This window comes from Medicago truncatula, chromosome 5, assembly GCF_003473485.1.
Source record: "Medicago truncatula cultivar Jemalong A17 chromosome 5, MtrunA17r5.0-ANR, whole genome shotgun sequence".
Taxonomy (NCBI): domain Eukaryota; kingdom Viridiplantae; phylum Streptophyta; class Magnoliopsida; order Fabales; family Fabaceae; genus Medicago; species Medicago truncatula.
Genome location: NC_053046.1, coordinates 18,813,166 through 18,828,992, shown reverse-complemented (window position 1 = coordinate 18,828,992; position 15,827 = coordinate 18,813,166). Strand labels below are relative to the sequence as shown.

Genomic DNA, 15,827 nt, shown 5'->3' with positions numbered 1-15,827 from the left:
TATACTTCATTGGCTATAAAAGGAGAAGTGTTGTGGCATATCGGTAAAACAAAACGAATAAGAAATCCAGTATGAGTAAGTAAAAAACATGTCACAAACATGCTCTACATTCATCTCAGGAATGAGGATCTTGTATGTCAATAAACATTTGACTATTAATCCATGTTGTGGTCATATCTAAATAAAGCATGTTTTCAATTTTAAACACAACATTATTTTGTTCCTACTTTTATTTTTGAAGTTGAATAGAAACTACTGATTTTTTTTCCCTATCTTCTGCACAGAATGTTCAAAACAAACAACAAAGTAAAAATAAATGTAAGGTTCTTATACTTAAAATGTAAAAGAGACAATGGATAGAAGAACTATGTCAAAGTTGCCAAAATAACAATCATGCATACAGAACAATTGTACATCAAGGTTGAGTCAGAGTTGAGTAACGAACACAGTAAAATCGGAAATGTCAAATGATATTCAGTACAATAATTCATTTAACTGTCAATCTTTATTCTATGGAGAACATCATTGTAATATGACAAGTGATTGTTTCTGAGAGTCCTCACATACGTGTAATTGTTAGTACAATAACAATTAACGCTCGAATTCTTGACTCTAAAATCATTACTTCTTGATGATACCGACTTGTGCAGAAGATTCGGTTATGGCTATCTTGATGAACGAACGACTGTTCCAAGCCAGTCATCTGGGATGCTGCTTCCAAGATCTCCATTTAAGGCCTTTAGTGAGTGGCTTGTTGCAGCCTGAAATGCAGCTACATGTTTTCATTAGGAGCTCTAAGATATAAGACAAATGTATGACACATAACAAACAGATATTATTACTTTTACAATGTAGACATCTATTCCAAGCTTCGCTATCATTGCAGCTTCTGAGATTTTGGTTTTCATGCCACCAGTTGTATCATGGGCCGCAACACTTAGCTCAACTGTAGAAAATTATCACATGCCAGAAAAATTCAATCCATACATTCAAATCACATAATCAATAGAAGCTTGCACATTAAGTTAGTAACTTCATAAACAAAAAGTCAAAATGCCAACATAGAAACTTATCATAATTGTTTATTTATGACATCTGAGAAATAGCAAAATATTAGAAATTACATGCCCCTACTCACGGACTCATGGTGATTTGGCGTGCTACTGTGGCAACTTGTGATTTATGAATGAAAACAAGATCGCTCAAACCTTTTTGTTGAACTTCAGTAATATAGTTTCATCCTACTGAGTTATAATCGATTCACACTCCATTCCAGCAAAACTGAAGTTTAAAAGTTTGGACATCCATCCACATATTTTGCATTGAGAACAATGTTGTATAAGACTCTAAGCTCAGCTTAGATTGACTTCTAGCTTATAGGAGCTTCTAAGTTAAAATTAGTTTGTAATTCTTCACCTAGATAAACACTTGTCTAGTGAGACTGTTTGGAAGAGCTTATGTGTCATAAGCTGTTTGCAGCTTATTTCCATAAGCTCCCCAAAATAGCTTATGAAGCAGCTTATAGCTTATATGAAAAACTTGTGACTTTATTTTACCTTTTGTTAAAAAGGTTATACATAAGAACTTATATATAAGTGCTTACACTATAAGTGATTAATTAAGTTGTTTATTCAAACAGAGCCTTACTAAAAAGTTGTTATAAGGTTATAGATATTTGTAGAGAAATTAAATGAGAAAGCTTCTAAGAAAATTATGATACAGAAATTAATTTCAACTTATACAAGAAATTGTAATTCAGAAAACTCTGTCATCAAAAGGTACTTTCGATATTTCATTTATTATAACTATAAGTGCTTCTGAGAAGTTAATCTAAACCGACTAAATCTGCTTACTTGAGTTCTGCAACTTCGGTTTTATGACCGACCAGCTTCCATCTTCAGCAACAGCTGTCAGAGTTGAAAAACTTGCTATATGAAGAGAATAGAATAGGCCATAAATAAAGTAAAGTTAACAAGTGCTTGGTGCTCACCAATTTCCTTTAAGAGTATCGCATCAGGTTCTGTCGGTGGGCGATCATATACTCCATATACATCTGTCTTTCGTTCATGCTTAATGGAAAACATTCATGTAACATCTATTATTTGAGATATGTCAGTTGTGATAGATTTTGTTTGAAGAACTTTGGTTTCAAAATTGTGATTTTGCGAATATATCTTGCATATTGATACAACATTAAAATCCAACTGCATGTCTGCAATAGATTTAACCTAATACAAATAACATTATATGCATGCATGAAGCAGTGTTGTCAAAAAGCAGCGCTTTAGCATAGCGGAATTTGAACAAATTAATATTGTTCCACACTATGCTATTCAGTACAAAGAGTTGTCAAACAGCCCCGCTATAGCACTATGGTGTAGTGAAATTTGAACAAACTACTATTCTCTGCGATCCGCAATTGACAACACTGGTTTCAAGACACTTTTAGTTGCAGCAAGTTTATTGTTTGTTTCTCACAATCGGGGATTTACATTCAGAGGAAGCTAAAAGAAACAGACCTTTTGTTTGCTAAACAGGCTTCAGCTATATTACTATTATCGATAATCGAGATATTCATTACTTGGATGGAACTAAATACTTGCAAGAAGACTATTTGGCTTAATATATTCAGCAAGGGTTTTACATTGAGTTTAACGGAGGTGCACTGTCAGTGTAAATTAGTTTTAGACCACAATCCAACAGCAATTCATCATATAACCACATAAGCCCATATTGTAACTGTATTTTAAAAATAAGTGTAAAATACTGGATTCTCATTAGATGTCAATGTAAAATTAGTTTACACTGACAGTGCATATCACCTTTTATCTTTAGATTATATTTTACAGAAATTCAAGAATAAGAATGCATATATGCATGACTCATGGAGGATACCAAGAAAACAACATATTTAGGCTTTGAGTATGCTGCCAGATGACTTATGATGACATCACCGCTTAAAATAGTGCATCCCTGAAACAAAAAATATATATATTAATGCAAAAACTACAAAGTTAGTTATTAATGAACAATCAAATTCAATAGATTGAGTCTCTACCAGAATCTCATCAAGCACGGCATCTCCATGCAGGACCTAGACAAATTGCAACCAAACCTACATCATTTCAAGTGAAGAAAACAATTACAAAAATATGAACCCTCAAAGTAAGGTTCAAAGGGGGGAAACATAAGTGCATCGTGGTTATCAGATCGAGATTCATATCATGAATCAGAAGATATTTTTTGAATCGAATCTTATGATGGACCATAAGATACATTGTCAATAAAAACAAAGGTAAAAACAAGTGACATAACAAAATTATAAGCTAGTATATTATATATGAATCTCATTAATTCAAAATTCAAGTCATAGATCTAATGACCAAAGAAAAGTGGTTGGTTACTGTTTGATAATAGGTTAGTGGGCCTATGCTATTGGGCCCTTTAGGTTTCTAAGTTAGTAGAGTCCATTATGTTTTACTATATATTCTCTTGTAACTTTTAGTCATGCTATGCATTTGTGAGACAATATTGAAAACCCTAGCCGTCTCCATCGTATTCTATGAAACTCTAGATTCTTAACAGTTACACAAAGTTGACAAAAACAAGTGGTTGGCTACGATGTTTAGGTAGTACTTCATTACAATGAGTCAGAATTCATCATAGTGAATCGAGATTCATCATAATGATCACGATTAAAGATGAGATTCATGTTGAAATAGATACACACTAGAGATTCATATCGATTGGGCTCAATTTAGCATCAAATCGAGATACAACTCGCATGTGAAGTAAGATATTGATAATCATGAAGTGCATAACACTAACTTCATTCAGATTTATATAAAAAGAAAGACCTTTTTTTTATCATATGGAATCGATCTATGTCATTTTGCTTGCTTCAGACGATACAAAAAGAATAATATAGTGGAAACTGTCGTGTAACTACAGTGTGCATAGGACAGCCAATTATATTTGAATAAACTAGTGACAATTGGAACATAGCACGGAAGATCCCACACACACTCTCTAGTCTACTTTTTCATGAAGACCGCTTGATCCTTAATTACCAAGGTTTTCACTAGCTTTCAGTTAGTTCAAACAGTTTAGGTACTACTAAATAACTTTTCTTAGAAAGATAGAGAAATAATAAAATGTAACAAGGAAAGGTTAGAAAATTTGTTGAAATTTATTAAGAAGTTTCAAAGAAGTGATATAAATTGAAGAGTTCAATCTTACAGGTATAAAACCAGAATCAATAGCCTTAGCCACAGGTGACAAATCGGCTGAAGATACCTGCACATGTCGAATATGAACGTAGAGTAGTTAACTTTATCTGGAAAAGAAGACAAAGCCAGACAATAATCCATTGTTGATGAATAAATACAATCCAACGTATATTCAGTTGAAAGTATGCTAACATGTCTTTCACTGGTGATCCATCCACATGAGAAAGGTGACATTCCAATTGAAGGAATACCCTCTGCACAAAGAAACAAATCTATACAGAATGAATTTCAATACTTCTCGTAAATAATTTGTAGCCAAAAAAGGGGTGAAATGAAGCAGATAGCTGCAAGTATTAAGTTTCAGAGCAATGATAGTTTTAAAAATAAAACACATAGCTTACATTAACAGATAAACACCTCATTCAAAGATGAGAAGAGATATGTCGCCAAAATCCTCCATTTTTCGTGGATTATGGGTGTTCTATTGATTAAAAAAGCCAAAAAAGTTCTAAAGAGAATAATGACCTGCATAATTTCCAAAAAAAAAAGATTTTACTTTCACTGGTTCATTTTTCTTTATCTTCAGGATTTCTTTCAAGCTCAAATTAATAACAAAATAAAGTTGTTAAAAAAACAACAGAATAAAAAAAAATGAATTCCTCACTTCCATATTCCATCAAATAGTAAAGATAGGAGAGTGTGAAGTTCATCAATTATTAGAACCACCCGCAAATAGAAAAGAATCAAAATAGTGATAAAAAATAACTGAAGACTTAGTGTTGTCAAATATTGGCGCTATAGCACTACGGCATAGTGGAATTTTAACAAACCACTATTGTTCTGCGATACGCAATTTAGTACGATGTACAGTTAAATAGTGGCTATACAATCACTTTAGCGCTGTAGCATACAGAACTTGAACAAAACGCTATACACTGAGAAAACTGCAAGAAATAAATAAGAACCACATGAGAGAAATCTTGATATGACAGAAATGGTTACTTGTGACCAACTATACCATGATAGAAGAAAAGCTTGAAACAAAAGATAAATAACCAATGTTTGATCAAACAAGGAAAATTTGTGCATTGCATTATAAATAGCATAGATTGCAATAGTTATGGAACTACCTCTGGCTAGTGCTCTAACGATTTCAAGATTGAGAGTGGTTACCTGAAATTAGAATTAAATAGACTAATAAGCATGTAGGAGATCCTCATTCTAAAACTAATCTGTATAAAAACAATTTTTTATATTTTGGTTTTAGGACAACGTGAACTTTGAGTCAGTTTCAAAGTCAAATTCTCTACCCCTTTCAAAGTTAAAATAATTATGCATTGCCTTCTGTGCACAATTAGATTCAGTGCATGTTGGATTGAAGGTGGGTTTGATGGAATCTAGTGTGCCATCTTGATTACGGCAAAAAGATAAAGTTTAGAGCTTCAACAAAATCAAGGTGTCACCGTGATTTCATCAAGCTCACCGTCAATCCAAACATGCACTCATAAGGTTTCTTTATTGGATTGGTAAACCTTGAAGAACAGTGCTTTTCTCTTCAACAAATGTTTGTTTGTAGTCTACATAATGATACTATAACACTACTCTTTTGGCTATGACATTGCCAGTGAAGGATTTCTAAAAGCATCCTAGTCATAAAATAGCTGTTTTACTGTTTTCTATACAAAACTTTGAAAACAAAAAATAAAGTGAAAACAAGTGATTAAAATAAAAAACAAAACATTGTTGCGAAACTTCATCGTGAAATTGAAGACTAAGCTTGATTAGCATCACTTGATTTTGGCGCAGTTAGCTCCTAGGTGGCAGATACACTGATATAGCAGTCAAAATGTCACACTAGCCTTCAAAATGTCAACCTTGGAGAGATCTTTTAAAATTGACAATGATTACTTACAGATATTCGCGTAGCAACAAAGCCTCCCTTGACAAGAGGTTTATTCAGCTGTCCCTTGTGAACACCAGATTTGCTGGCTTGGAAATGCCCAAAAGAACCTGAGAGCACCACGTAGACTAATATGAACTCATTGCTCATCATTAAGAATTAATATCTAGTTGATAAATCAGATATAATGTGAACCAAGGTTGACAAATCACAATCCAGATCGTGAAGCACTTCAAGTGCAAAAACTTGGCAATTCTAGTGTTAACTCCATCCATCAAAGCAATCTAAATGGTGAAGCACTTCAAGTACAAAAACTTGCTAAGGCCTTGTTTGGATAAAAAAACTTAATGGAGCACTTATAGCATAAACATTTATCATGAAGTGCTTATTTATAAGTTATTTCTAAGACAGAAGATAAAATTAAGTCAAATTGTTTTCGTAAGCTATAAGCTGTTTTTATCATGAACATGTCATACGTTGTTTTCATAAGCTATTCCAGGCAGTCAAAAAAGTGCTTATGCTAGTAGATAAGTTCAAATACTTCAATCCAAACAGGCCTTAATTCTAGTGTTGATTACATCCGCCAAAGCAATCGAGAATATCATATCTATACAGTTTTTGTTTAAATAGTTTTGTATAAAAGTTCATTGATTGCAAACACTGGTTAGCGATAACCCATTTGGGTGACTTTCATTTAATAAAGGGTAAATGACCATTTCGATCCTCTACGGATGTATCGTGTATGCAACATCAGATTGGTCCTTCAAGTTGAAGGATAAAACGGATGCCATTGGTTATCGTTGAAGGATTACCGGGGCATATGGAAGTGCTTATTGAACTTATCTTATGACATTAACACTTATATAAATAAATATCTGGAAGAATTTATAAAAGTAGCTTATGATATATCCGTAAGCTGTTTTCAACATATTTTCATAAACTCTCCCGTATAACTAATGATATCGCCAACATTTATTCATCTTTATACATGGTATAACAATATAAACAAAGATATAATTAATTCCTCTAATATTTGCATTAAACAAACAATAATCTTTAACTCAAAGTTGAAAAGAAAAACGAGGAACCTGCTCCATGAACAACAATGAAACGGCTACATTCTGCATCAAAATCATCTCCAAACTCTTCTGGATTACAACAGATTTCAGAATCACCAGGTCTCTTGCTCCAATCCATCCCAGGAGGCTTCTGAGAAGATGCAATCATTGCTTGTCTAAGCTGTTCCGAAACCTTGTGAAGAATTTCGTCATTTATCTTTTCTAACTCATTTTTACAAGTGATTGCAGCACCTCCTGAATATGCCATCAAAATAATTTTACTTCATCACTAATAGAAAAATAATAAAAAAATCCTCATAGTTAAACACTAAAGCCTACAGCACCAACACTTCGAGTTGAGGGAGTGTCTGACACCAACACGACACTAACACGTGTGATTAGATACAATCATTTCTAATATCTCAAATTATTAGCTGTGTCTGTGAATGTGCTTCATAGGTTACAACATTACAACTATAATGGATTTGATTCAAATACAACTAATATATATATATATATATATATATATAGAGAGAGAGAGAGAGAGAGAGAGAGAGATACCAAGTTTTACAATACAGCGGATAGGTTGAGTGAAGGGAGTTTGTGTTTCCGCCATTAGCGGATGAGGGAAGTGAAGAGTCAAAGGAAGAAGGAAAGTGAAGAAGTAAACAAACACCTGTGATCTTCCTATGTTTTTTTTTTTTTTTTTTTTTTTTTTTTTTTTTTTTTTTATGTTCATATGTTCCTGGTACAAACAATTTTTTTAAGTAATATTTTTTTTTATATTTTATTTTATAATATCCTTTTCTTTTTATTTTATTCTTGTTTAAAAAAATAAAATTGAATAAGTAGTTTTGAGAGAGTAATTAACAATTTTATGAAACAGAGAAAGAAAAATTAATTAAAGGCACCAATTCTTATAGCGTTGTTAGGTAAGTGGTGTTGGAGATTGTTGGTTGATAGAGGAGGGTTGTGGTATAGGATGTTGGCAGCGAGGTATCGTGAGGTGGATGGGAGGTTGGAGGCCGAAGTATTTCTTCTTGGTGGAGGGAAGTAGCGAAGATTAAGGACGGTGTAAGTGATGATGAGGGCGGGTGGTTCTCAGAGAGGGTGTCGAGGAAGATAGGGGATAGGTGGTTAGGTGATGTTTCATTGTGTAGGAGGTTTAGTCGTCTGTTTGAGCTTGCGGTTGAGAAGTCGAGTACGGTGGCTTCAATGTTCGCTCTTGGTTGGGAGGAAGGGGGCGAGGCGTGGAGATGGAAGAGAATGTTGTGGGTTTGTGTAACACCCCGTTACCCAAAAGCAATTAAATAGCAAATATACATCAGAGTAGTTCCACAACGGGCATGCTACACGTCATTTCAAAATTTCTTAAATAGAAAATAAAACTATTTAATCAAGCAACTTATCATTTATGAAAACATAGCAGCGGAATAGTTTTCAAAATCCATAACCTCATGAACATCCAACAATAGTCTATGGCATTAAAGGCCTTAACATAATTCAACATCAAAGTTCAAAGACAACAAAAGGCTCCACACCATAAGTTCCAAAATTTGATACATGGAAAGGAAAAGCAACAATAATAAAAATGATAAATCCCATCCCACGTATCAGAGCCCTAGACACGACTTTGAGCCACCACCTACTACTCAGGATCACCTGCAAGTTACCCATAGGAAGGGCAACATTTTCAAGCAGAAGGGGTGAGATTCACAACAATAAATATAGATATTTAAATCATCAATTGAATCTAACACCCTAACCAACAACACTTTATCTTGTAAACAAATATATGTATAAGTCACAAGTAACAACAATATCAACAATACACCATGATCACAATGAATATATATATAAATGCATATTCAACACCAACATCATCCATCAGAAAATAACTGACATCAACAACCAAGACTCATGCAAATGACATGACCACTGCTAAGACACCATCTTAGACTTCTTAATGAAATGCAATATGCATGTGGTACCAAACAGGACCGAGGCCCTCACCGCTTTTGAATGGTTAAAGCATTCATCAGGGCTGAAGCCCTCACCGCTGTTGAGCAACTAGTACTCCAGGACCGAAGCCCTCACCGCTGTTTTATGCATATGCAATGGACCTACTTGTGTATATCTACATACAACTGACCATGCAATGCAACTCCATGTGACTCCACTATAATAATATGTATGATTCAATAAATAACATACATTCAACCATCATCAATAATCATCGATCCAGCAATTCAAACAACCAAAATAATGCATAATTATATATAACCATGCCCAAATACAACGACATCAACCACTACTAATCATGTAAGCAAGTCAACACTCAGAAACAGTGCAACTCGCCTCGCGAGCACATCTGCTCGCCATGGCGAGTTCACAAAAACAGTAGCTCGCCGTGGCGAGTTCAAGGCGAACTCAAGGCGAGTGCAAAATCAGGTGCTCTCGGGAAAAATGCCATTTTCTCACTCGAACTCCAATCCTAAGCTCCCTATTCATCTTTTTAACCCTAAACTTTCACCATTCATCATTAATATCCTCTAGGTACCTTAAACCATCCCCAAAACATCTTATAACAACTTTTCAAAAATCAAGTTTTAATCTGGGCTACTCGCCATGGCGAGTTGGACTGCTCGCGAGGCGAGCTATGAAGTTGCTCACTCGCTATGGCGAGCACAGCTGCTCGCGAGGCGAGCGATGAACTTCTGTACGGGCAGAAAACTGGTTTTACCCAAAAATCCCATTTTCCTTCCAATGACTCCCCAAATCAGTTTACAGATACATACTTAAGTGTTCTATGCAACCAGAAACCAATTCTAACATCAAAAACATGCTTACAACTTCAAAATCCTCATTCTAACATAAAACCCCAAATTCCCAATTCCTCACCAAAACCTGTTAAATACAAAATCAGAATTTAATACTACATTCTTGGAGTAAACCCCACCCTTACCTTAAAATTGCAGAAGAAATGTGCAGCAAAAGTCCACTCTTGGTTCCTCCTTGGTTCTCTCTTGTTTTCTCCCAAAAACTGCTTCTACGTAAAACTAATTCTAACTTCTCTGTATTAACCTCCCACCAAAATGTAACTCCCTTATAATTATACTTAACTCCCTTTAATTCCAATAAATTCTATTAATTCCCCAAACACCAAAATAATTACTATTTCATACTTATTTTAATTATTATTAAATAAACCATATAATAAAATAATGCACCACATAAAACATCCAAAAATCACATATATACAAATATATGCATATATATACTCCGCATAAATCATCAAACATCATATATAATAATATATATATACTCCACATAATAAAATAATTAAATAAATAACTAGGGCGTTACAGTTTGGGAGGAGGATATGTTGGCAGAGTGTAGGCTTTTACTTAACAACATTATTTTGCAGCCTAGTGTTTCTTACAGGTGGATTTGGTACCCTGATATAGAGGGGGTTATACGGTGTGTGGAGCGTATCAACTCCTCACTTCGCAGGTCACCCATATCGTTGACGTTATAGAGGATCTCATATGGCGTAAGCAGGTACCATTGAAGGTCTCTATTCTTGCTTGGCGGTTGCTATAAAATAGGTTGTCGACAAAAGAAAATCTATTGAATCGTGGCATTATTCTGGCCGAGGCGAACATGTGTGTGACAGTTTGTGGCAATGCTGAGTCTGCAGTGCATTTGTTTCTTAGCTGTGACATTTTCGGGTCTTTGTGGCAGCATGTCAGGTTATGGATTGGTGTTTCAGGAGCGGAACCACATAGCATTCAAGATCATTTCATACAGTTTACTCACTATTTAGGTGGTTCGAAGGCGAGGCGATCTTTTCTTCAACTATTATGGCTTCTTTGCGTATGGCTAGTTTGGAATGAGCGTAATAATAGGTTGTTCAATAATGCCCAAACTCCCATTATAGCTCTTATGGAAAAAGTGAAACATAATTCTTATTGGTGGCTGAAGGCAAATAACGCCTCTTTTGTATATGGTTCTCAGAGATGGTATGACCATTTGTTATGTTTGGTATCGACTGGCCGATTTTGTATATATGACTGACTAATTGTTTTTGAAGTGGCCTTTTTAATACATCTTATACTAAGGAGGTTCCATTATCATTGGTAATATACTCCATTTTTTATTTTAAAAAAGTGACTAGTTACATGTATAAAATAATAATATTAAAAAAAGTAATATATTAAAATAAAAGGTAATCGAATTGTCACGGCTGATAATTTGTTTCAATCAAGTTAAAATCAAAGTATCATCGATACATATTCAATTACCTAAACAAAGAAAACACCTCATAATTTATAAACACCATCATATCAATTATGATTATCAATGTGGGACTTTCTTAAGTGCCCTTTTCTCGGCTCTTAAAGATTTAGAAGAAGAAACATACAAAATAATGACTTAGCAGCTCCTTTCGCATGCAAGCTTTCTAATGCGCTCACTTTCTGCTAAATTTACGTTTTATCTTTGATTTTTTCATTTTAAATTTCACCGTATGTACTTCTAACGTTACTCCCTTCACCTCATTTTTTTTAATAAGCAAAAATGGTATATATTAACATCGACAAACAATCTCTTCGGTACAAAGTGTACAAAAGAGACCACAAAGAATTTACAAAGTCAGCACCTGAAAACAGATACAAATCAGCCGATGCTCAAACAAACAAGTGGGCTCGACCACCACATATGAGTCTCAAAGGCAAAACAGACTTTCTTAACTTTAAGCCACCATAAAGAATACGGCTTAACTTTTTCTAATAAGTGAAAAATAGTATTTTCTTTCTGCTTAAATAAATTGTTGTTACGCTCATTTCACACAATCCGAGTATACAGTAACCAAATCAACTGAAGAAAGGACTGCCGCAATTTTAGACCACCTGTGTAATAAATGAAATGTTGAAAATGGTCTCTAATCACCTGAAAATCCAAACCATTAAAACTGATCCACGATCGCACTAGCTGCGACAAAATACCAAAAGTGCTACATGAGAGGAACAAGTGTTGAACGTCCTCCTCGTGACCGCACCCAACTACACAAAACCGATATGTTGTAGAAATTATACCGCGCTTCGCCAAATACGCCTTAGTCAGTAAAGGACCACGAAGCAACCGCCACGCAAAAATGAAGAGCTTCAACGGAACCTGTTTGTGCCAAATAAAATCTGAACACACAAGCGGGTGCTCCTGAGTAGCGAGCATATCATAGACACCACAAACTAAATACCCCCTTGAAGGATCTGGGAGCCACTGCCTAGCATCTGAGAAGGTAGACTGCAAAGAAACATCAGATAATAGTAACCTACACTCCACTAACTTCTCCTCCTCCCCCACCCACAACCTCCTCCTCCAAACCTAAGCTTGCCCTCCTTCCCCCACCCAAGCAAAAACATACTCCTAACCGTAGTTGATTTATCAACAACTAAATCAAATAGACAGTGGAAACACACACTAACGACAGGCTCCCAAAACAACAACCAATGTGGATTGCCACCAATAGCCAGCCCCAAGTACACGAACGGGACCTTACCAACTTTACAACTCAACATAGACGCTGTCTCACTCAACCAAGAGTCAGAAACATTGACCCCCCACCAACATGCTTTTAAGAAAATTAACCTTCAAACAAAACACGACTAAAAAATGAGAAAACAGTCCGCAAAGCACAAACATTGACCCAACTTTTACCCCCTATCAATAAAGTGTCATCAACAAACTGAAGATGAGAAATAGCCACCAGATTAGACGCGCCAATGTTGTAGCCAGTAAGTATATTGTTATCAACCATGGCCTTCATCATGATGTTCAATCCTTCCGCCGCCAATAGAAATAGAAAAGGTGAAAGAGGATCACCTTGACACAAACCCCTTTCAAGCTACCATTAACCATCACGGATGCAATAACTGTACTAACACACTCCTTAATTCACTTATGCCACAAGGTCGGGAAATACATTCTACCTATGACTGCATCCAAACCCCAGTCCACTGAGTTATACACCTTCTCAAAATCAACCTTAAACAACATAAGCTCCCTTTTCGACTTGCGTGTTTCATCCACCACCTCATTCGCTATCAGAATACCATCCAGAATCTTCTTGTTTTTGATGAAAGCTGACTGAGTATCAGAAATAACCCTACCAATCACCTGACGCGGTCTATTGGCTAGGATTTTCGCTACCATTTTATAGAGACTCCCCACCAAAGATATCAGCCAAAAATCATTAAGAGTTTGAGGACTGTCCACTTTCGAAATAAGAACAATAAATGTTGAGTTTGTTCCTTTCATCAATCTCCCATTCCAATGAAACTCCAACACGAACCTCATAACACCATCCTTCAGATCATGCCAAAAATCCTTTATGGGGTTTAAAATCCTTCACCTCATTTTAATTATCATTTTTTCCCGTCTCACAATAATTATCATATATACACTTATGGATTGCATTTTATTTCGCTTAACTACTCCAACAATTAAAATTAATAAAAATATTTTAATAAATGATACTAATTTTACCATTAAAAACAACTCAACTAATCATTTTCTTAAAATTGCACAAAACTTTAAAGTGACTATTAAAACGAGACAGAAGGAGTAATAAGTATATACTGTGAACCTATACAACACATGAGGATGAATTTCATTTTTTTTTGTCAAGTAGTCTAGTGGTTAGAGGTCACACATTTTTTAAATGTGGAGAAGTGGGGTGTCCTGTGTTCGAACCCCACCCATGCATATATTATGCAATGTCTATACCAATTGAGATAAGTTCACTAAGACGGAAGAGTATTTATTTTTGTAAGGTTATACAAATTCATCTTTTTAGATCTATCTATTAAATGCGCGCTCCAGTGACATGTTGAAAAATCACATATCTGACTATCTTCTTTCTCAAAATTCATAATTTAATTATGGTTCGTCTTCTTTAATCCCCACAACACTCCATAAGTTTATTGAAGCAAATTATTATTATTTTTTGAACGGTAAAAGCAAATTCATTCATAAGTAAAAGTGAAAACACTCTAAACATAGAGCATGAATGAACCAACATCTAAAACATGTGAATTCTTTTTTCCGTACAGAATGCTTCTAAGAAAACATTTCCTTCTGCTTGGTGCAAAGTTACCAAAGTAAAGAGCTATGTTATACGTTATGAAACACGGCAAACACGAACTTTGACGAAGGTATTTTAAACCGACCATTCATGGGTAAAAGGGTAATATAGAAAGAAGTGGAGGATATATACGTAATTGTAAACTTAACACAATGCAATTCTTGCGTTTCGTCTTTAGGGTTTTCGTAACAATTAGTATTTGCCCAAAGTAAATAACTAAGAAATAATGGGCTTTTGCCCTCTTTTATACAAAAAAAAAAAAAAAAAAAAAAAAAACTAAGAATAAAAACCATTTGAAGCAACTCTTAAGGAAGATGGTTGACAACATAATTTAGGTCATATTTACATCATAATCGTAAATGAAACATAAATCCTTACTAATTCCATTCTTAAAAAATAAAAAATAAAATCCTTACTAATTCCTAGTTCCAGAAACAATTACGAAAGAGCAATAGTGTATGTATCTCTCCCACTTTGCAACATAGTTATACTGAAAAAGATAATATAGATATCTGATCTAGTATATGATAGAGATATGAGCTTAGAAAATGACATTGATTGCTGATTAACAGGTCCGTTCCTAGAGTTTTATCGGCCTTAGGCGTAATATGAAAAAGGGCCCTTACATAATGCATCATAATTTTTAGCTCATTGTTGTGTTTTTTTGCTTTTCATTTCGTTTTTTTATTTCGCTTTTCACCACAAAATAAATGTTTTTTTAGACAACATCTGAAAATAAATTAAATATTTTATATACACCAAAACAAAATAAAAATACCGTAGAAGTAGAGAAAAATAACTCATGCGAAGTAGACTGAAATTTTAGCACCCTATTTTCAACTAAACTAGAGTTTTCTCTGTTATGAAAATTATCTCAATTTCTTGGATAATAAATATCGTCGATATTTTTAATATTAGTGAAGCACATTATTAGGAGCAAAGGGCCCAAAAAAATATCACAAATTTCTTCGATAATAAATTTTTGAGCATATTATCAAGAACAACCAATTTTTTTTATAGGAGGGTGTATATAGAAATTTTTGTGTTACATGGGATATATCTAACAAATCTCACTAAAAGGGCAAAAAATACTAACAGATGTCAGCCCATTCCTTTATCATGTCAAAGTTTGGGCCTTTGCAGAGAAGTTTTCTATATACACCCCCTAAATCCAAATATTTCTATATACACCCCCTTACCTTAAATTTTTTTTTGAGCCCCCTACCGGCATGGGCCCTAGGCCGTCGCACTCGCGGCCTATGCCCTAGGGCCGGCCATGCTGGTTAAATAGTTGATAATATGTATAAATATTGAGAAAGTTCCATAGAGAGACGTTTTTTCATGCAGCTAGTATGATTACTTTGTGCCTAGACTATATGAAATGATCGTAACAATAGATTGTTTACTAATGTCGAAAGTTCCATAGATAAGTTGTAGATAAAGTAAAGAACTATTCATTATGGTGGCTTCAGGCTAGTAACACAAACTTTGGTTTT

General features: G+C 34.6%; 1 protein-coding gene across 2 annotated transcripts; it reads right to left on the bottom strand.

The window, feature by feature from the left end:
* Positions 1-357: 357 nt before the first annotated feature.
* LOC11417595 (isopentenyl phosphate kinase) lies at positions 358-7,885 on the bottom strand. Of its 2 annotated transcripts, none has more exons than XM_024783890.2 (12): positions 7,749-7,885; positions 7,218-7,442; positions 6,142-6,239; positions 5,360-5,402; positions 4,422-4,501; positions 4,240-4,296; positions 3,059-3,094; positions 2,896-2,973; positions 1,991-2,057; positions 1,854-1,907; positions 843-946; positions 358-761 (listed from the first exon to the last, which is right to left on the bottom strand). In XM_024783890.2, the coding sequence occupies exons 1-12, from the start codon at positions 7,801-7,803 to the stop codon at positions 666-668; spliced, it is 993 nt and encodes a 330-aa protein (XP_024639658.1). In that variant the 5' UTR covers positions 7,804-7,885; the 3' UTR covers positions 358-665. The 2 variants fall into 2 exon arrangements, with proteins under 2 accessions (XP_024639658.1, XP_003613945.1); XM_003613897.4 differs by having other exon boundaries at positions 4,422-4,483.
* Between the last annotated feature and the right edge of the window lie 7,942 nt (positions 7,886-15,827).